This window comes from Agelaius tricolor, unplaced genomic scaffold (assembly GCF_023055355.1).
Source record: "Agelaius tricolor isolate 1412-34295 unplaced genomic scaffold, bAgeTri1.0.p SCAF_1, whole genome shotgun sequence".
Taxonomy (NCBI): Eukaryota; Metazoa; Chordata; class Aves; order Passeriformes; family Icteridae; genus Agelaius; species Agelaius tricolor.
The window spans coordinates 7,477,078-7,498,148 of NW_027269261.1; the positions used below are offsets into that span (position 1 = coordinate 7,477,078).

General features: G+C 47.2%; 1 protein-coding gene across 1 annotated transcript; it reads right to left on the reverse strand.

The window, feature by feature from the left end:
• Positions 1-13,140: 13,140 nt before the first annotated feature.
• Positions 13,141-19,884, reverse strand: H3-3A (H3.3 histone A). Its single transcript, XM_071421747.1, has 4 exons — positions 19,733-19,884; positions 18,176-18,330; positions 16,213-16,366; positions 13,141-13,801 (listed from the first exon to the last, which is right to left on the reverse strand). Exons 2-4 carry the CDS (start codon positions 18,301-18,303, stop codon positions 13,673-13,675), a joined length of 411 nt encoding a protein of 136 aa, XP_071277848.1. The 5' UTR covers positions 18,304-18,330; positions 19,733-19,884; the 3' UTR covers positions 13,141-13,672.
• Between the last annotated feature and the right edge of the window lie 1,187 nt (positions 19,885-21,071).

Below are 21,071 nucleotides of genomic sequence, written 5' to 3' on the forward strand. Positions count from 1 at the left end.
GAGGGGGGCTCAGGCTGCAGAGCCACTCCTGCCACCCCCAGATCAGTGATCTGCCATTTCTGGAAGGTTTATACAGACACCAAAGCCCTCACACGGCTTCCATGCCTCTCATCTCCCCCTGTCAGCCTTTATATTATATTATATATATGTATGTATGCATATGTACATATATGTATGTGTGTATATTCAAAGGATGCCCCTAGCTGGAAATTTTGCATCCCAATGAGTAGAGAAATGCCCAGGGAAAACCCAAATCACAAAAATTAGGGGAGGGGTGGGAAGGGGAGGCGAGAAGTGCTAAATTCTGGCTCAGGAAGTCAGAGAGACAGTCAGTGAGGGAGCAAATACAGGTGGATGGAAATGAAGGAGCATTTTATTTGTCTTGTTTCTGAAATCCTGACCTTTTCTACAGCCAACATCAGCTGCAGAAGGGAGGTGGGGTGGGGAAGGGACAGGGAAGGGACAGGAAAGGGACTGGGAAGGGACTGGGAAGGCAGGATATCAGCAGTGCAGTGCAGCTGGATGTCCCTAAAGCAGGCTGCAGTCCCCTGGGGTGACATCCAGATTTTTGTTCCAAATTCTGAGCTGTACAATAAATTGTGGAGTTTTTATTTCAATTCTGGTCCATTGTCTGTGACTTTAGGCCCATTCCTTGCTGTTGCCATCAGTCCCTGCCCACCAGGATGTGCCACTCCAACACAGAGCACAGCAACACCCTGACCCCTGGGCTCCCATGTGAAATATTTGGCATCTTCCCTGCCACACTCAGGCAAGACAAATATTCTTTCCTTTGATTTGTTTCAGACACACCAGCCATAAAGCTCATTCTCTGGCCCCTTGTTTTGATGTGATAAGGCCAGCTCAGAGGCAGGCAGGGATCCATCTTTCTCTGTGCCAGGCAGCCTCAGCACATCTGCTGAGCAAACGCCCTCAGTTTGTCCCCCTCGCTACCCAAAACCACCTCCCAGCCCTGTCACCTCCTCCTTTCCAGCCCCAGTTTTCTCCATTGCTGGTGCCCTGGGGGAGCTGCAGGGACCTTTGGTGTCACCCAGCCAGGTGATGATGGCCTCTGCCCTGGAGGCCCTGCCAAAGACAGAAGCTCCTGGGAAAACCTTTCCTTAGGCTCCAGGTGTCCCACACTGTTGGGAGTGGAGCCCTGTGCTCTGTTAAATCACTTTTCCCCTGCACTCTAAGACATCTCTGAATTGACTCTGAGCCCCAGGCAGACTTTGTTCCATGTGAATCTTTAACCCTCATTTCTTTTTGCCTTGTTGCTGGAAGAAAACTGCCCAAACTGTCCCCGTGCACACCAAACAACCCCTCTCCAGGAATTCTCCAGGAATTCTTCAGAGCCACTGCTCCCTGAATATGTACATAAGAGCAGGGGCAGTTTTCGGTTACTTTAGACAAGTAATCTGTCACAGAATCATCACAGAATGGTTTGGGTTGGAAGGGACCCTAAAGATCATCCAGTTGCAACCCCCCTGCCATGGGCAGGGACACCTTCCAATAGAAAAGGTTGCTCAAAGCCCCATCCAATGTAACTTTGAGCACCTCCAGGGATGGGGCATCCAGGACTTCTCTGGGCAACCTGTGCCAGTGCCTCACCACCCTCACAGTAAGAATTTCTTCCCAGTATCTAACCAAAACCAAAACCAAAACTCTGTCAGTCTAATGCCATCACCCTTTGTCCTTTCACTACAGGCTCTTTCAAAAACAAAACTCTCTCCAGTTTTTTTTTTTAGGTCTCCTTTAGGTACTGGAAGGTGCTGCAAAGTCTCCCCAGAACCTTTTCTTCTCCAGGCTGGACAACCAGCTCTCCTCACTGCAGCAAGTCCAGGTCCTTCCTGCTCTGGTGTTCCCAGGGCTGGATGCAGCCCTGCAGGTGGGGTCTCTCCAGAGCAGAGGAGCAGAATCCTACAATTTTGACCTACAGAAGTCATTTGTGCAGTTAAACCAACTTAAATGGGAACACAAGGAGTCATTTTAACAACAGTTTGCACAGCTGGGGGTTGGAGATTGTGGCTAACCTGGAAATGGGAAAGCTGAACCTCTTATCTGGAGCACAAGGCTGCGAACTTCCCGCTCTCCTCCTCATGTGTCAGATGGAAAGGAGCAAACCACCTCCCCTTAACTGTGTAGAGTGGTGCTTATGGGCTCCCCAATTAACTAGAGCACATCTACACATTAATTAGCTCTTTGTGCCCAGTTATTCCATTTCTAATCCTGATTACATCCCTCTGTCAACGGGACATCTCCCCATCACTGCCAAGGGCAAAGGTGTCTGCACGGGTGGGAAAATGGAGCCAAGATGGCTCAGCTCCTTCCTAGGGCTGCATTTCTGCCTCAGAGATGCTGTGTAACCTTGGAGAATAACAACAGCAGCAGAAAATAATAAGCCTTTCACACAGGGCAGTTATGAAAAATTGAGCTGCTTTGGGAAGAAATAAATAGAGTGGCTCGAAGGAGAGCTGAAGCGGTCAGCTCGGCTGTGGCACAGCCCCACCACCCCCAAGCTTCCAGCAGATTCTCTCAGCATTTCTTCAGTGCCTCTAAAGCATCCTTCCAGCATCTCTGCAGCTGGAGCCAGCCTCAGATATCCCGGGAGGGAGCATCCCTGCAGTCCAGCACAGCTGCCCGCGCCGGGGCTGCAGCTTTGCAAATGCGGGAGCATCCCTGGCTCTCGGGGAGGAGAGAAAATCATCCCCTCCCTTCTCATTTCTGTCTGCCTGAAATGAGGTCTGGAGACTGAACTTCTGCTGAATGTGCCAGCCAGGCAGGGCCAGGCTCCCCTGGTTTGTGGCAGAGGCACAGTCAGCCCCAGAAAGCCGAGTTTCCATGTGTAGCCTGGAGATACACACATGGCCCTGGCTTCCCAGCTGGAGCCACGGCAGGGCAGGGGAAGGAAAGCAGCAGAAAGGAAAAAATGGGGATGGAAAGTGGAGCAGAGCACCCACAGAATGTCTGAAACCATCCAGCAATCCTCCAGGGGCACCTGAGTGCTGCCTGTCCCAGCTTGGGGTTAAGGCTCTGCCTTCTGAAATCCAAGCCTGGCATCACCAAGGCACGGGGGGATTCATGGATGGCAGTGGAAATACAGGAGCAGACAGCACAGCCAAGCTCACTCAGCACAGCAGAGTGATAAATAGAGAGCAAACAGCCCACTGCATGCTAATTTCCCATGAGGATCAATTAACTGTAGTTAAAAAATATATTTTTAATGTCACAGTCTTCAACTGTCACTGGCTGATCGCAGTCACAAAGTGGAGCCAAAATCCTCAGTCAAAAATGTTGGTTCCTCATTAAAAAAAATTATTTGGCTGCCAATATCAGCACCAGGCAGCCCTGTACCCAACAGAGACACAGGAACCAGCACAGGGGACACCAAGAACAGGCCTAATGCCAAAAGAGTGTTAAGACATTTTATTAAATAAAATATGCTTATTTAGCCACCTCTAAATAAGGTGGGTGTATTTCCCACTGTTTGAATCTGTTCAGCTATGGAACAACATCATTATTAACATCTAGGCAAGCATTTTGAGCAGCAGGGAGCTCAGCAACGTTGCTGAAAGCTGATTTCCATCAGCAGGAATGCTCTCCTCTCCCAGCTCCCCAGGAGAGACCTCTAAGGTCCCGCCTGAATTCCTGCTCTGCCAACACTGGAGCATCAATTCCAGCTTCCAGAGGATCTGTAATGGGAGGAGGGTGCATTTCGGGAGCTGAATCCCTCCTCTCCTGGGTAAATCTCACCTGGTGCCTCTTTGGAGCATGTTGCAAACAATTAAAATTGTCCCAGCCACGCTGCCAAGGCATAAAAGCAGCAACCTCGTGTTTAGGAGAGAAAATAAAAAAATCACAAGTGATGTAACTTGCCCAAAAGAGTTGAGAGAGTGATTCTTGGGGCAAGGCTGGAAGGGAAATCCTGCTCCTGGGCTCACAGAGAGGGCTGGGTGTCTATTCCTAGTGCTGACTGCACCCACAGTCCCCATTTTTTGTTCCTTTGAGTCTCCAGCACACTTTTGCTCCACCCTGTGGTTTGTTGTGCTTGGTCCCGAGTTTATTTGATATGGAAACACTTCCAGTGTGCTCTTCCTCAGCTTGTGGAGCCCTGGCCACAGCTGTGCCATTGTACAAACACCTGTGGGTATTTTCTGGGTTAATTTTATTTTGGCTGCCTTCACCCCAAAGCTACAGCTCAGCTCCTTACGGGTTTCACCCAGGGGCTGAGGTTTGGCTCCCAGGTCCAGCAGCTCCCTGTACCCATGGGATGGGGCAATGGGTGCTCTGTGAATGCCCACAGTGCTGGGACAAAATCAGCACCAACAAACACACCACGATTAGGCCAGCTGAAGGAGTGATCCTGAGGACAGCAGCAGCAGCGTAATAAAAGAAATAAAATAAATGAAGAAAAGCAGTTCCATGTGGTGCCAGTCAGGTCATCTCTGCAAAGGCAAACACCCCCCCGAGCCTGAGCTGCTCTGCAGAGCACCTGCTGGAATCCCACCAGGATGGAAGACTGCTGGAGAAACAAAATTAATTTTCTTATATCTGGTAAAAGAAACCCAGGAAAGAAATGATCATTAGAAGTGTGCTGGGTCTGTGAAGGTGGCTCTCAGAGGAGGGGAGGAGAGGGCAGGGCAGAGCAGGAGGGACACAAATCCCTTCACAGCCCTTCACAGCCTCTACAGAAAGAGCCTGGGCTGGCCCCTGGTGGCTGTGGCCTGGGTGATGAACGTGAGCTCCACACTTTGGCTGGTGCCATTTAAACACTGTACATCAGTAAATATGTTTCTTCTTTCTGAAGAATCCACAATAATTTTTGCCACTTACAAAAAAATACAGAAAAGGCAATATTACCAAGTAAACCTAGGGCAACCTACCTTTAACCCTATGGAGAAATAAAATAGCCCTACAGAAAAATAAAAGTATAGAGTTATATATATATATAAAGCTAGCAGCAGCCTTCTATCATAACATTCCATTCCTCTCCCATTGTAACATTGGAATGAGACTGAGGAAGTATTTTTTAATATGCCTAAATATATAATTATCATAAATATATTATAATTTGAACATTAAAAAAGCATCTGTCTAACCTCACATGCTTTAATAATGACATATTATTATTATATGTTTAGTATGCACATATATAATTACATACAATATATTTACAATAAATATATGTATATATAACACTGTTTTTATTTTTATAAGAACATATTTCATTTTATATACTTTATTTTTATTATTTTATTTTATTTTATTATAATAACTTTAATAATAACATATTATTATATATTTAGTATGCACATATATAATTACATACACTATATTTACAATAAATTTATGTATATATAGCACTGGTTTTATTTTTATAAGAAAATATTTTATTTTATATATTTTATTTTATTTTATTATAATAACTTTAATAATAATATGTTATTATTAAAGTTATTAAAATAAAATAAAATAAAATAAAATATATAAATATATATATACATATATATACATATATAAAATATATATATTATATATATTATATATATATTATATATATAAATATATATAAAATATATATATTTAGTAGGCACATATATAATTACATACACTAAATTTACAATAAATATATTGTAAATATAAAATATAATATAAAGCTCTGTTTTTATTTTTTAATAACATATTTTATTTTATATATATTTTATTTTATTTTATTTTATTTTATTATAATAACTTTAATAATAACATATTATTATTATATATTTAGTATGCACATATATAATTACATACACTATATTTACAATAAATTTATGTACATATAACACTTTTTATTTTCATAACAACATATTTTATTTTATATATTTTATATATTTTATTTTTATTTTATTTTATTTTATTTTATTTTATTTTATTTTATTTTAATAACTTTAATAATAACATATTATTATTATTATATATTTAGTAGGCACATATATAATTACATACACTATATTTACAATAAATTTATGTATATATAGCACTGTTTTTATTTTTATAACATATTTTATTTTATATATTTTATTTTAATTTAGTTTAGTTTAGTTTAGTTTAATAACTAATAATAACATATTATTATGATATATTTAGTATGCACATATATAATTACATACACTATATTTACAATAAATTTATGTATATATAGCACTGTTTTCATTGTGGGTGGGTGCAGTGGCAGGAGAGGGAGCCTGTGCAGGGCAGGACCCTCTGCTCCTTTCACACAGGGGATGCTGTGGCACTCCTGTGCTCCAGGGAGCAGAGCTGTGGATGTGCAGAGAGGGGCCGGGCAGAGAGGAAGAAGATTGATGGCAGGAAGGGAATTATGCCTCTCTGGCATGCAGGGAGAGCACACAAGTCACCCTGACACGGAGTTTGGGTGACCCAGGCTTCCCAGGCTCTCTGTGTTCCGTCCCTGCTGCTGGGAGCACATTCCCTGGGCAGCAGGAGGGCCAGGGCAGCTTCAGTGTTGGCACTGGAGCGTTTCACAGCATCTCCTGAGGCTCAGGAAGGCAGAGCAGGGGCTGCTGCACTCTGTGCTCTCCTAGCAGTGTCCAGGATGGCTTAAAAACAGGCTGTGTGCTGTTGTGAACTGCCCTCTTGGTGTTTATTAATTCATTGAATAAACACCAGCGAGGTTAGATGCTGTCTGAGGCTTTGGCTTCTCTTCTCCACAGCATTCAAAGCAATTACTTTCATGAGAGCAAATGGTCCATTTAGCTGGAGAGCCTATAAGGCAGAAATGAGATCAGATTCCTGAGCAGATGTGCCCTCCTCTAGAGGGATTCAGTGTCTGCGAGGCTCCACGGTGACACCAGGCAGAAAACATCTCTCAACTCCACTGTGTGTGAGCTGCACAGCAGAGCTGGAGCTTTTATCAAAGAGCCAGTTCCACCCTTCAAAACAAGGGCAAATACCATAATGTTAAAGCATTTCATGTCCCAGGGAAGGGGAAGGAGGAAGGATTTCTTTCTCTTGGGGGGGTGGGGATGGCATCAGCACAAAAGCCCCTAACCCTGATCCACTAAATGAGTCCCTCTTCCTCAACGATGCAAAGAAAAAGCTTCTGCTCATTTTTGGCACACACAGACCCAAGGAGGGGGCTGGAGGGAGCCCACAGCTACTGCAAGTCCCCAGATTGTGTAACTCCTTCCTTTGCTGGTGCTGTGTTCTCTCAGGAAACACCTGAGCTCCCCACCCAGCCCAGTTCCAGCCCAGACAGGAGCAAGTCACAGCTCCCTGGTGTCACCCCTGTGGCTGCTCCAAGAGCCAGCGCTGCAAACTACTGCCGTGGCACTCTCTAGTTCCAAAACTGCCATTTAGCTAAATCAGTATAATGAGAAAGAGGAGGATCCATTCTGAGAGGTTTTCTGACCTAAACTGTGTCCTTAAATTGAGAGATGTAATTTCTGTGTCAGCAAACAGGGTCTCTCTTTTGTGAATTAGAAATCAGCATTAAGAGTCATCATAAGGGACTGCTTAAAAAAAACTTGAATGTATCAGAGGGAATGCCAGGAAAACAGTGCATCCATGCAAAGCAGGATCCCCCAAACCAGCCCCTGGGGCTGCTCCTGCTGCTCACATCTGCCTGCTGAAGGCCCAGCTCCCACCCTGTTCCCCAGGCAGAGCAGTGCTGCCCTCAGCCTGCCCCCCCTGTGTCACTGTTGGGTTGGATGTGACACACACACATGATCAGGGTCCAAGAAGAAAAAAGTTTTTTATTCTGCGTGGTCTTTAGCTTGTATATTCTTAACAAAGCGTGATCTTAGGTCATTAACTGCATCACAATAACTTATTATATTCATTGGTGCAAAGCAATTAACGTCAATATAATTGGCAAAAGTTTTACAGAAATTTAATAAGGCATGGATACACATCTACTTATGCACATAGTGTAGCTTACAAAAATTTTCATGTATCTTTTCTAGTCTGTTTCTATGCTGACAGTCTTGTCTTCTTCTTTGCTATGGATACACTGGAAAATCATCAATTGTTATTTCCTCTATTACCTCAGCTTTGCTTGCAGGCCAGCTGTCAAGCCCCTCCATACCCATGCTCCAAATGCTGCTCACACCCCCAGGATCTGCTGGAGAAGCCTCCCCTCCTCTGAGAACCTTCCCCACCCTCGGCCCAGCGGGCCGGAGATGGCAGGAGGCACAAAGGAAAAGCCAACATCCATCCATCCACCCACTCATCCATCCATCCATCCATCCATCCATCCATCCATCCATCCATCCATCCATTCATGCATCCATCCATCCATCCACCCACTCATCCATCCACGCATCCATCCATCCATCCATCCATCCATCCATCCATCATCCATCCATCCATGCATCCATCCACACATCCATCCATCCACGCATCCATCCATCCATCCATGCATCCATCCATCCATCCATCCATCCATCCATCCATCATCCATCCATCCATGCATCCATCCATCCATCCATCCATCCATCCATCCATCATCCATCCATCCATCCATCCATCCATCATCCATCCATCCATCCATCCATCCATCCATCCATCCATCATCCATCCATCCATCCACCCATCCATCCATGCATCCATCCATCCATCCAGCACAGCAGCACACGGCCCTTGTGCCGGTCCCTCCCCGCTCCCCGGCCGATCCCAAGCCCGAGGTCCCTGGATGTGCAGACCCGAGCCTGGCAGCCCTCCCGAGCCCCTCCTGAGCCGGCTCTGGGGCTGTTGGGAGCGGCTCCAGGCTCCAGGACACGCAGCCCCTCAGCGGGAGCCGGTGCCCATCCTGCCAGGGCCGGCTCCTCAGGCAGCACCATGGCCATGTGTTCTCCTGGCAGCGCTCCCAGCCTGGCCTCCTGACAGGGCTCAGCTGCCAGGCACTGATGCTCTGGGAGAGGGAGGCTGGGCAGCTCCTCCAGGCCTCCTGCTCCTCCAGTCCCAGGAAAATAAAGGAACATCCCTCACCTGCTGCTGACTGAGGTGCTGTCTCAGCCTCTCCTCAAAGCAGGCACAAGATGAAGGCAGAAGGGAGAATTTACCCCTCGCCAATTCAACTGAAGTTTTCCTCAATCACACAATTTCTTGCAAATCTAGGTTGGCAGGAAGGGAGAGCAACTGCTCAGGAGCAAACCCAAGGGTCAGCATTTATCACAGAAGCTCTCACTCACTCTGGGGTCCAGAGGCATTTTCCACAGATATTTTCCAGCTGGGTTTTGCTCGGGATGCCTCCATGGAACAGCACACACATGATCCCAAAGAGGTGAAGGCAGCTCCTCTCAAGGGAGCAGGGTGAGGACCCTCAGCTCTGCCACCATCGGGAGGCACAAGTGGTTGCCAGAGCTGTAGGGATTTTTTTTTCTTTTCCAGGATTTATTTTTTTTTAAACTTAAATCTTTCTGACATCACAGGAGCTTTCAGTAAGATAAAGCCCCCCTGCTGCTAGAGACCCTGCTGTGTGTAATAGCCTGCCTGCAGAAGGAGATGAGGGGGATGCTGCTGGCAGGGGACACAACAGCAGAGCACGTCTCAAATCACATAGAAGCCTACAAATGTGTTCTCAAGAGAGATGGACAGAAAATCCAGGCTTATTTCCCACTGAAGAGCAACTATGATGACTTGGAGAGCACACACCCCCTGCCTTTGACCCCAACCTTGTTTTTTGTGGGATTTTACCCCCATGTCCTGATCCATGGTGTTACTGCTGTGGAGGGACAGTAAGGATCACCACCAAGGAAAAAGCAGAAAGCTTCAGCCTAGATGTGCTGCAGCTGAGAGCATTCCTGAGCCTCAGCATTTTACAGCCATTTCTCAGAATTAGGCAAGTGTCTTGGTTTAAAATAAGTAATTTCTTGTATATTTATTTAGTTTTGATCATGTAACAGGTAATATTTCCAGGAAGGCAATCAAAAAGGTAGCTTACATTAAGATCCTGTAAGCCCATGCAATCCTAACAATCCCTTTTTAACACTATTATTTACAGATGTAAAGCTTTTTACACACCCAGCTATCTTTTTGACATTGTATTACCAAGGTCTAAAGATCTAAGCCTCCTCACAGATTAAAAAAAGGAATACACAAACAGTGCCTTTCTGTTCAACAAAATATTTAGAGGCCAACCTGTCACAAACAGGTCTGCAACATCCACTTAGTGCAAAAACATCTCATCACTGAGGATGAGTCATTACACAAAGTAAGAGCTGAGCAAACAGCTCCTCAATATCTTCCTGATCTGGACCAGGGGCAAAAAAGAACCCAACAACTATCCTGACACTAGAATTCCTCCTCTTACTTCCACAGCCTTTGAAACCAAGTTCTATGAAAAGTGTTGTTAAGTTCTTACTCCTATGAAGGCCAAGAAAAGTCAAGTGGGTTTTTTGCCAGAGCAAGAAATAAAATCACAGTGAACAAAATATTTGACCAGAACATTGCCTGTACTTTATTAAACCTTAAATCTTAAAGTTAAGCTCCAGATCTTCAGAGCAGGTGGATATGCAGAGACCAAAAATGGTGGCACAGGGAGTATGGATGTGAGATACACTTCTTTCATTTAAAAAAAAAAGTGGAATCTGGTGCCTGGATTAGGATCACCCAACAGCTACTGCCAGGTGGGATAAAGGGCTGGAGGAACACAGCCCAGAGAGGCAACACTAAAACATAGGTACACCAATATTAGTTAATTTAGAGTCAGCAAGTTACTTTCCTAAATAAAATCTGAAATGCTGGGCTTAAGCTCCCTCTTAGTCAAGCTCTCAAGAACTGCTCATTGAACTTGATAAAGCCACATAAGAGAGACTGATCTTGTGTCTGAAATTGATCTTGTGTCTGAAATTATTTCCCACTACGTTAACTTTTGGCTCTAGTAAGCAAGTTGACTTTTTGTGTTGCTGATACAAAGCAACCAACTTAAAATGAGGTTTTGTATTTGCTCTGGAGGAAACAGCAAGCAAATACAGCTGCTAAAATACAAATGTAAAACAGAGACCTAAAACCCTACTTATCACAAACACATCATAAAGGACTTCACCAAAATAATTCAGAAATTGGGCACTGGACATACATCAAACAACATTTTAAAGAGATGCTCAACTTCTGGATATGACTGATACTAACAAGGAGCCACTTCACACCCATCCCTCCACTCAGAACAGTTAAACTGCTCCACAGAAGCACATCCACAGGACCAGAACTTGTTTCTGGTGTTCAAAATCTCAGCTGTAGCTGCACTGCCCAGGAAACAAAAAAATTGGTATTGGAGGGGAAGGAGAGGAAGACTTAAACTATTTTGGAAACTGAAGTTTCTTGGCATTGCTTCAGGCACAGACAGCTAATCACTAAAAGGATACCCCTGCATCTAGGACCACAACTTTCAAAAAGGCAAAGTTTATCCCTAAGCTGGAGGCAAAGCACTGAACAGTAAAATGTTATCTGCTCAGATTCCTGATCCCCTCATCTTCTATTAGGATTTCCTCTGCCTTGAACTATTTAACTGCACTGTCAGTTAAACTGGGATATTCCTCACCCCAATTCTCTCAAAGAGAGAGAACTCAGTATGTCATTTGAGTACCAAAGTTTTGAGATTTGGTTTCCTAACATTCCTAAGAAAGAAAAAACGCCTAAATTCCTTATCTAACTTCAGTCCCAGATTAATTACTAAAAACTCTCAGCCTAATTACCTGTTTGTGTAAGTGCTTGCAGCACTGCTGACTGATAGGTGAAACAGAATTCTGAAGTACAGGACAAAACAAGTAGTTAATGATATTGAAATGCATTGATAGCAAGTTTAACAGGCTTGCTATCAATAGACAGAAGTGACACCCTAAATCAGTTCAATCTCAATTGCTCACCTTTAATATTTCTGTTGTTCTGGGTGCTCCAAGACAAGTCTTCCTTAATTTTTAGTTGATAGCTATGAACTGCATGGCATCAAAAGGATGTGATCACATTTTGTCTAGCATTAGTCTTGCCTGTGACAAGCCACTCCATTTATTAAATAGACTTTACTTTGCACAACCCTTGCAGATAGCATTCATTACCAAAGCCGAGCAAGTTATGAATAATGTGATTTATTCTGTAATTTTTGGCTCTCCGTTCAAGATACCAAAGCAGATAATATATCTCTATTAATCCTCTTTGGAAATCTTCAGACAAATTCACTTGTGTTTAGAGCTCACTCAAAACCTCTCAAAAGAAGTTAGCAGCAAATAAGCTCTGCAGGAGCCTTAGCATGGAGGTGAAATCTGTTCACCACCCACGTTTTTTTTTTCTGTGGAGCTCATTTCATTATCTGCAAGAGCTATCAAGAACTACAGCACATAACTCGTTTCCAGACTGGTCTGCCAGAACCCTTCAGCAAATTTCAAGGGGAAAAATGAAAACCAGGTTTCCACAGGATGGGATTTCAGCAGTAAATTTCTTCATGTGAACTTCCATCAGCAATTGTAGGAGAATGTAAAAACCCAGTAGGTTTGAAATGTGTGATCCTGTCCAGGTACTGCTTCTGTGAAGAATTGTAACAAAAATGGTACAAAAGTGTCTTTTAGATTGGCGTGTACAAGCTGAAACTAATCACATGTGGACTAAGCTCTCAAAAATGCTACAGGGTGTGATGGAAACAGAAAGGTAGTCAACCAAAAAGGGAACACCTACAAACCAAGAAACCAATGGAGTGAAAAAAGGGTAAAAAAAAAACAAAACAAAAAACACCCAAGAAAAATAAAACCCTAAAACAGAAAAACCCAAACCGCTACATTCCACCACTTACACCATACTAAAAAAACATGAAATCAGAAATGCTTCCAAATTCAGCACAAAATCAAGTAAGAAAGGAATCTAAATAACAAATTGCTGCTTCTCAGCACTATAGCTTAGAGAGCTCAGCTCGGTTCCAGACTCCACCTGGTACTATACTCACTAAACTCACTTTTATGTGGAGCAGACCAATCCTCACTCTTAAAAGATCCTCATATATAAACTACTTCAGCCAAGGCAGCACCCCCAGTATTTCCTAGATCTGCCCCAAGGAATTAGGCCATGCATTGAAGAGCAAAAGGGGAGGAAAGGCTGATCACTTTTGAATCAATATAACCCATGTGTAATATTTAAAAATCAAGACTAAAACCAAGCATCATTTAATGTATTTTAATAGCAAACTTACAGGAACAGCACAGAAGACAGACAACATTAAAAACATGTACTTGCATGTAGGACAACTCAGTTAGAAAAGTATAGTGAATGGATGGAATCTACTGTATGATAAAAATGCTACAAACACCATTTAGTTGCCATTGATAAGAAATTTACTTGTTTAAAAAAATCCAAATGCTGGCATTGTCCAGAAAAATTTGACATGTTTATTTATAATTTTTTTTATAAAGTTGTTTTGGTGAACAAGTTTCAACGATTCACATTTTTTATTTTTTATTTTTTTGACCGCATTGTTTGTTTTTATGTCCCCCTTGTTTATATTAAAAATCCACACACAAATGAAAATGGAAAGAAAACTTGCCAATACCCAATTCTGTCCCCTATTTTTCCACTTGCAACCATATACTTAAGGTACCTTTTAACCCCATGGAAAAAATATCTAACGTTCATTACTACCAATAACAGGAAGAAGATTTTGCTTGGAGGATGACAGACCCATGGTGGCGAGGCTTTAGGCACGCTCCCCACGTATGCGGCGTGCTAGCTGGATATCTTTTGGCATGATTGTGACACGTTTGGCATGGATAGCACACAGGTTGGTGTCTTCAAACAGCCCAACCAAGTAGGCTTCACTTGCCTCCTAGTGTGGAAGAAAAGAGGGAAGAGCATTTTCAATCTCTGAGCATCAGGAAAAAGAAAGATTCGTAGTTGAGGATTAAAATACAGGGTAACGTGGCATTAAGTTGAGGTTTTGATCTTTATTACTCACAAATATCAAAAGTTTGAGATTTTCAGAAATGAAAACCCTCCACTTTCTTATAATATTTCATGTCTAAAGTAGTGTACTGCTGCTATTTGGTAAGGACATCCTCCAGAGCACAGCAGAACTTATACTCCCATGGGACTCTCACGAGACAGGAAGGGGTTACATTATCAGCAGGTTAGTTTGTTTAGGAAATTCTCTTTTCAAAGGCTGGGTTACACTGTTTGAGGGACTTGTTTGTTGCCTCTTCCAGAGTTAAGAGTCACTGAGCATCAGGTGAAACTGGCAGGTGCCAGGGAAATGAAGAACACGTATTCCTTCCCAACACACAGTTCAGGCATACAGCTCCTTCCACAGACACTGAAGAGGTGGCTTAAGTCAAAAAATAGCAGGAAAAAAATCTACTGAGAACTATCAGAAATGAGAACTCCTTTAGGTTCAGGAGCTCCCTGAACCATCAAAACCAGGCATCAGTCAGGGAATTACCATCAGACACTGTCCTGTTCCTGTACTTCCTTCCTGCCCATCTGGGGACACAGCACTGGCCCCCACCACCACAGACAGCTCTCAGCTCACACCTGAGAGAGCCAGGGGCAGCACAAGAACAAAGCTGAGCACAGTGGTTCTCCCTGTCACTGGACAGCTGCAGGCAGGACTCTGAGCTACACAGATGCTCAGCTGCACCCAAATATTTCCCTGACTCACCTGAAGTTAGCTGCTGCTAAGCCCAGCACAGCAATGGTAATTGTTCAAACACTTTTGGAACACATGGAATTCTAACCCTATCAATCTCCCAGGAAGCACCTTAGTGTGCCAGTACTGGACACAGCCACACCTGGGCTGAGAAGGGGGGAATGATGGGGCTCAATCATAAGAAGGAGGGTGAGGTCACTCTTTCTACAATACACACAAGAGAACAACTTGTGTGAACCACTTCATTGCCAGGAACTCCAGGAATCAACTTATTAGGTTCAAAGATCCTGTTTAAAAACATAAGATTATCCAATATGAAATAAACCCAATATTTACTACAGCACATGAGGACTGTGGTATTACGAAGTCATTTAATTTGCAGGAGGATATGAGAATCCCTAATGCAGTTTTGTCAAATCACTACATGAAAAGTTAAGACACTTCACCAAATATCCTTGCTGGCACAAACATCATGGTACCCAAGGGGTTAATTTAAAAAAATACTTTTTTGAGTTTTCTTGTTTTTTCAAATGCAAGCAGGACCCACTAGGAATTGTATGTGACCAGGTTGCATACCAACAACTCCTTAATGCAAAACCAGGAACATTCAAACCAGGAGCTTTCTGAAAGTGTAACAGCTACTAAATTTTAATGGGCAGATCTAGATAAAGAGACACACAGATAAACCTCAAGATTTAAGAACTACCACACATAACTAAAAGCAAAAACAGCAGCTCTGCAAACACACACAGGCCCCTTTTGAAGCTGAACACATGCCCAAGTTTATGGGCTCTCATGGCAAATGTCTTGGCCCCTTATCAAGTGGAAGTCATTAACTAGAAAGAGACCATTTTGCCTGCATGTCAGACATCAACTACAGATATGTTCTGGAACAATCTTTCAACAGCTATCTTCAATCAGGAGTGTCTATTATCACAAGAGGGAGATGTCCCCATGATAAGAACTCAGTCTTGTGGGGGGTCCTAACTTAGGTTCAAAAATTTGGGCCAGAAAGAGTAATTAATATTTTTCTCTCTGTATAATCTAAATAAATTACATAACTAATATATTTTTAAATGTGCTTAGTATCAAATACACCCTAGGAAAGCAGCTGTTTCCCTAACTGTGTTTAGATGTGGCTTATTGGGCTGTTTTTCTTTAGAGGGCATTTGAGGACACCAAGACGTCCCCACTTGGAAACCCTTGAATCTGCTTCACACACTGTTCCCTCTTCAACTGCAGAGCTCAAAGGTGGAGGAAATGTGTTTTCCTTGAGCATCTTAAGCACTACTCTAACAAATCCAGGGGCTATTTAAAAAAAACCCCAAAGCACCACCTATAAAACCAGACTTTTAGGCTCTGTAAGGAGCTGCTGAGCTGCCCCTGTGCTGTTTTATCCTATGGTGCCCACAGGCACTCCCAGGGCAAGGCAAGGCTGAGGTGAGCATCCCTCCCAGCTGTGCGGGCCACGCCCACCGCGGCAGCCCCACCAATCAGAGGGCACCCAGAGGAAGCCTGGAAACAGCCTGGCCAATGGGGGAGTGGGGCGGGGCTCCGGGGGGATCCCGACCGACCGGGGCTCTCCCAAAGCTCACCTGCAAAGCACCGATGGCAGCGCTCTGGAAGCGCAGATCTGTCTTGAAGTCCTGAGCAATTTCACGCACCAGACGCTGGAAGGGGAGTTTGCGGATCAAAAGTTCGGTGGACTTTTGATAGCGCCTGATTTCACGCAGAGCCACGGTACCCGGCCTGTTAGAATTAAAACACAGTGGAAATAAAGATAATTAGTATTGAAAATATATTCTGCATTGCCTTAAAAAGAGGAGTCCACCCTCCAGACTAAACCAAGCACTACACACTTCTGTTTTTCCTATGAGAGTCCCAGCATTTACAACACAGAATGAGTTCTGCTGGCAAAGGGTCACTGTCTCCTCACCACCAATCTCTGCCAACTCCCACTGGCTTCAGCAGGGATCCCTCAGGCCAGGCACACTCCCAAGGACTGACTTCACCAAGGGAACAGTTGGCCAACATGTGCTGTCCAAGTGACCAGCAGCACAGCTCAGTGCAGATGTGGCAAACCACAGAGCTGCCGTGAGTTCGGCTGTGCCAAAGGTACCCCCCAAGGGGCCTGACAGGAACCCTGATTTTAAGGGAAATTGCTTCTTCTTCTCCACTGTCAACATTCACAGAACCAACAAAATGTATATTCTCTGTTATATTGACAGTCAAAATTATCCAGTGTATTTCCCCACGTTAGTTTTGGTGTCAGAATGACAAATTCAGAATAGCAACATATGTTTGCAAACATGATGTCCATCTGTGAAATCAATACCACATTTATTTCTGTGGAAGCTTTGTCTTTTCCTGATCCAGCTTTATTACTTTTCTCCCAATTGATGAATTCTGCCTCACACCTAGAGCAAGAATCACAGAGTGGGTCAGGTTTGAAGGGACCACAGTGGGTCACCTGGCCCAACCTCCCTGCTCAAACAGGATCATCCCAGAGATTGTTTCTCAGGATTGTGTCCAGATGGCTTTTGGATATCTCCAAGGAAGACGACTCCACAACCACTCTGGGCAATCTGTTGCAATGCTCAGTCACCTTCACAGTAAAGTTCTTCCTCATGTTCAGGTGGAATTTCCTGTGCATTTCTGCCCATTGCCTCTTGTCCTGTTGCTTGGCACCACTGAGAAGAGCCCAGCTCCATCTTCTTCAGACTCCTCGATGCATTAATAAATCCCCTCTTGGACTTTTACATTAAGTCCCCTATTCAAAACCCACTTCTTCCCCATCCATATTTTCCCCAAGGAACACCTACACCTAGCCCAAAACCATCCCGCAAGCTGAACCACGACTGCTGCCGCTCTGCCCGGAGCCAGGCGTGGAGAAGCTCAGGACCGGGGGGGCTGTGACAGCCCTGTCGCCGGTTCCGCTCCGCTATCCCAGGGCCGGGATCCGGGACGGGCGCGGGGGTTGCGGGATCCCCGCCGCATCCGCGGGTGCGCGGCTCCCTCTGGCGGCGGCTCCGCGCCCTGCAGGGCCCCGCGCCCGCCCAGCGCCGCCGCCGCCGGCTCCGGCCCCGCGAGCGGAGCGCGGACCGCGCCGGTAACAATAAACTTGGCGGCGGCGCAGCCCTGCTGCGGCCTCCAGATAACCGCGAGCACAGAATTATAAAAATTTAAAAGAATCGCCGAGCCGCGTCCGCCGCGGGGGGGCGGAGTGTCGATTTTGTAGTCACCAGCACCGGAACGCCCGGAAAGGAGCTGATGACAAACGCCGGGGGTCGGTGCCGCCCTGGGAATTTCTATTTTTGCGGCTGGCGTGGACTCGCGCTTGCTTTCTTTTTGGTGGTTTTATTCTTTATTCTTAATTTTTTTTTTTGTTATTCTGCTCGGAGAGCGGAGCGCGGAGGAGGCGGGGAGAAGCGCCCCCCGCCTATCGGTCCCGCGGGGTGGGGGGAGAAGGAGGGATTTTTTTGGGGGGGGGGGGGGGGGGGGGGGGGGGGAGGTTGCCCGGTCGCGCCCCGCGGCCGCCTGTGCGCGGCGCTGCGTTACCTGTAGCGGTGCGGCTTCTTCACCCCGCCAGTGGAGGGCGCGCTCTTGCGGGCGGCTTTGGTGGCCAGCTGCTTGCGGGGCGCCTTGCCACCGGTGGACTTGCGGGCGGTCTGCTTGGTACGGGCCATGCTCCTGCCGACGTCGCTGCCTTACACCTGCCAGGAGGAAGGTGGGCAGGCGGGGCAGGGGGGGAGGTGGTCGCCCCGCTGGGCGTGAGCCCCCCCGCGGCACCTGCCCCCGGGGCGGGCGGCAGCGCGGCCCCCGTCCCGCGCAACGCGTCCCTGCCCCGCCAGCCCCGAGCGCCGAGCCCGCGGCGGCCGAACGCCTCCGACGGCCAGTTAAAAAAAAAAAAAAAAAACACACCAAAAAAGGAAAAAATTAAATTAGAAATTAAACGCCGGCCGATCGCGGAATATTAAAATACAGCTTTTTTTTTGCCCACGAATTCAATATCAAAGCGGCGGCGGCTGAAGCCGAGCGAGCCGCACGGCAGCAGGCGCGGAAAGGCGGCTGTCGCCTCCCCCCCGCCGGCCGCCCGTCACCTGCCAAGTGTTTGCAAATACCGCCCGGCAAACATCGGGGGGCTGGCACCGACCCGCCGCTCCCACCCGCCGGAAAACCTCCTCCGAAACTGCGGAGCGGGGGCCGGAGGAGCGGCAGCCCCCGCCGGCCCTCCCCGGGCTGCCCGGCGCCCGCGCTCCCCGAGCCGCCGGCAACCGCAGGCAGCCCGGCGTTTATCGTGCGAAAAGGAAAGGGGCCGGATAAAGTGCGAGAAAGCAACAAACTTTGTTTTCGGGGGGTTGTTTTTTGGGTGCCGTCTTTCTCTTTCTGTGCAACTGCTTCCCCAAGAGCTGCCTCGCTCCCAAGCGCCTCTCACAGGCAAACTCAGCTCCCAGAGCCAGAACAAAATGGAAACAATCACGAAACGCAGCCCTAGTCCTTTTGCAAAGGAGGAAAAAATAAATTGCGAAAAATAACGCCAAAAATATCGCCAGGAACTCCAAACCGTGCGGGTGCAGATGCAGGGGGAGGCAGCGGAAAAGTTTGCACTCGAAAACCGAAAAATTGCGTCGCGTTTGGGTCGTTCCTTCGGCGAATTTCTTTCCCTTTTTATTGTTTTTTATGCAATAGGAAAAAAAATATGGTCGGTGACCAGAGAAAAGAGACAAGATGGTGAAGCTGAGCAACAACTGTGGGGAGCAGGGGAAGGAAGGCAGGAGAGTTACCCTGGGCTGGCGAGCGGCTCCCCTTTGCGACCGCTTCCCGGCCCCGATCCGGGGGATGTCGGGCTGAGGAGGCAGCTGAGGGGCTGGGGAGACCGCTGGTGGGGGTCTGGAGCGGGGGCGAGGGGAGCAGAGGGGGGCAACGACCGCGCCAAGCGGGGCCGGGGGTGCCGGCGGAGGGAGCCGCTCCGGCTGCGCCGGGAAGGCGGCGCGGCCGAGGGGAACGCGAGGCGCCACCGCCTCCCGAGCGCCCCAAAAGTTTGTGGGGAGGCTCGGGGGGCAGCGGCGGTGGGTGTCGGGGCGCGGGGGGCGGCGGGCGCGGCGCCAGACTTACCCCGTCCGCTGGGCGAGCGCGGCTGCCGTGCGGGAGGGAGGGATGGAGGGCGGGCAGGCGGGCGGGCGCAGGAGGAGCCGGAGCTGCTGCGGCTGGCGCTGGCGGCGGCTCGGAGCACAATTGAAAGATGGCTGACGGGCGAGGGCCGGCCCCGCGCGCCGGCCCCGCCTCCCGCGCGCCGGCCCCGCCCCGGCCCCGCGCGGCCGCCAATGGCGCACAATGGAGGGAAGGCGCGGCCCCGCCCCCGGCCCCGCCCCCGGGCCGTGTGTACAAACACAAAAGGCACGCCGCGCGCGCCCGGGGATTCCCTGTCCCCGCGTCCCCCTCACGGCCCGGCCGCCACCCCCGCCCCGCCGACGGGCACAGCCGCGGCCGCCGCTGCCCGTCCGGCTGGGTTCTTTGGGTTTGGGGGTCACCCCGCGGCCAGCAGGACTAGGGGAGTGATTTTCTCCCCGGGTCACACATGGAGTGATGCGTCCAGTTCTGGGCCCCTCACTACAGGAAGGACGTGGAGGTGCTGGAGCTTGTCCAGAGAAAGGCAACGGAGCTGGGGAAGGGTCTGGAGCATTCATCTTCCGACGAACTGTTGAGGGAGCTGGGGTGTTTATCCGGGAGAAAAGGAGGCTCAGGAGTGACCTTAAGCCCCTGAAAAGAGGTTGTAGCTAGGTGGGGATTGGGCTCTTCTCCCTGGCAACCAGTGACAGGATGAGACGAAATGGCCTCTAATTGCACCAGGGGAGGTTTGGCTTGGACATTAGGAGGAATTTCTTCACTGGAAGGCTGACTGGACATTGGAACAGGATGCCCTGGGAGGTGGTGGAGTTACTGTCCCCTGGATGTGTTTGAGGAAACACTGGACATGGAACTTAGTGCCGTGGTCTGGTTGGGAAGTGGTGTTTGGACAAAGGCTGGACTCAATGACCTTAGAGGTCTTTTCCAACGTAATTGATTCTGTGATTCTGTGGCTTTTTTTCTTTACACAGAAGCAAAACAAAATTTCTCCCTGTAAGCTGGCCCATCAGAGCCCACCCAGCAAGGATCTGCTGTGGGAGGGCCATGCTTGGTGTGTAAAATGAGACCTGAGTGTCAGAAGGAGCTGCTGGGGTACTTCTGTCTCAGAAACACACTGCAGGAACGATGGTTCACAAGGAAAATCTGCTGTTGGGGAAGGAAGAGGAACCTCATTTCCTGCATCAGTGCTGGGCCACGGTTTGGGGTTTGAGGTGCAGCTATTGCAAAAGCAACTGTAAGTTTAGCATTGTCACCACCAGCAGACCCCAACCAGTTGTATCAGCTGCCATGATGTTTAGTGGGAAAATTTGCTCTTTATTTTCTATTA

Coding starts and splice junctions, on each gene's coding strand:
- H3-3A (XM_071421747.1), bottom strand. CDS start 18,303: ATGGCCCGTACCAAGCAGACCGCCCGCAAGTCCACCGGTGGCAAGGCG. Junction 16,367..18,175: donor AAGAAGCCGCACCGCTACAG/GTAACGCAGCGC, acceptor TAATTCTAACAG/GCCGGGTACCGTGGCTCTGC. Junction 13,802..16,212: donor CTGCCATCGGTGCTTTGCAG/GTGAGCTTTGGG, acceptor CTTCCACACTAG/GAGGCAAGTGAAGCCTACTT.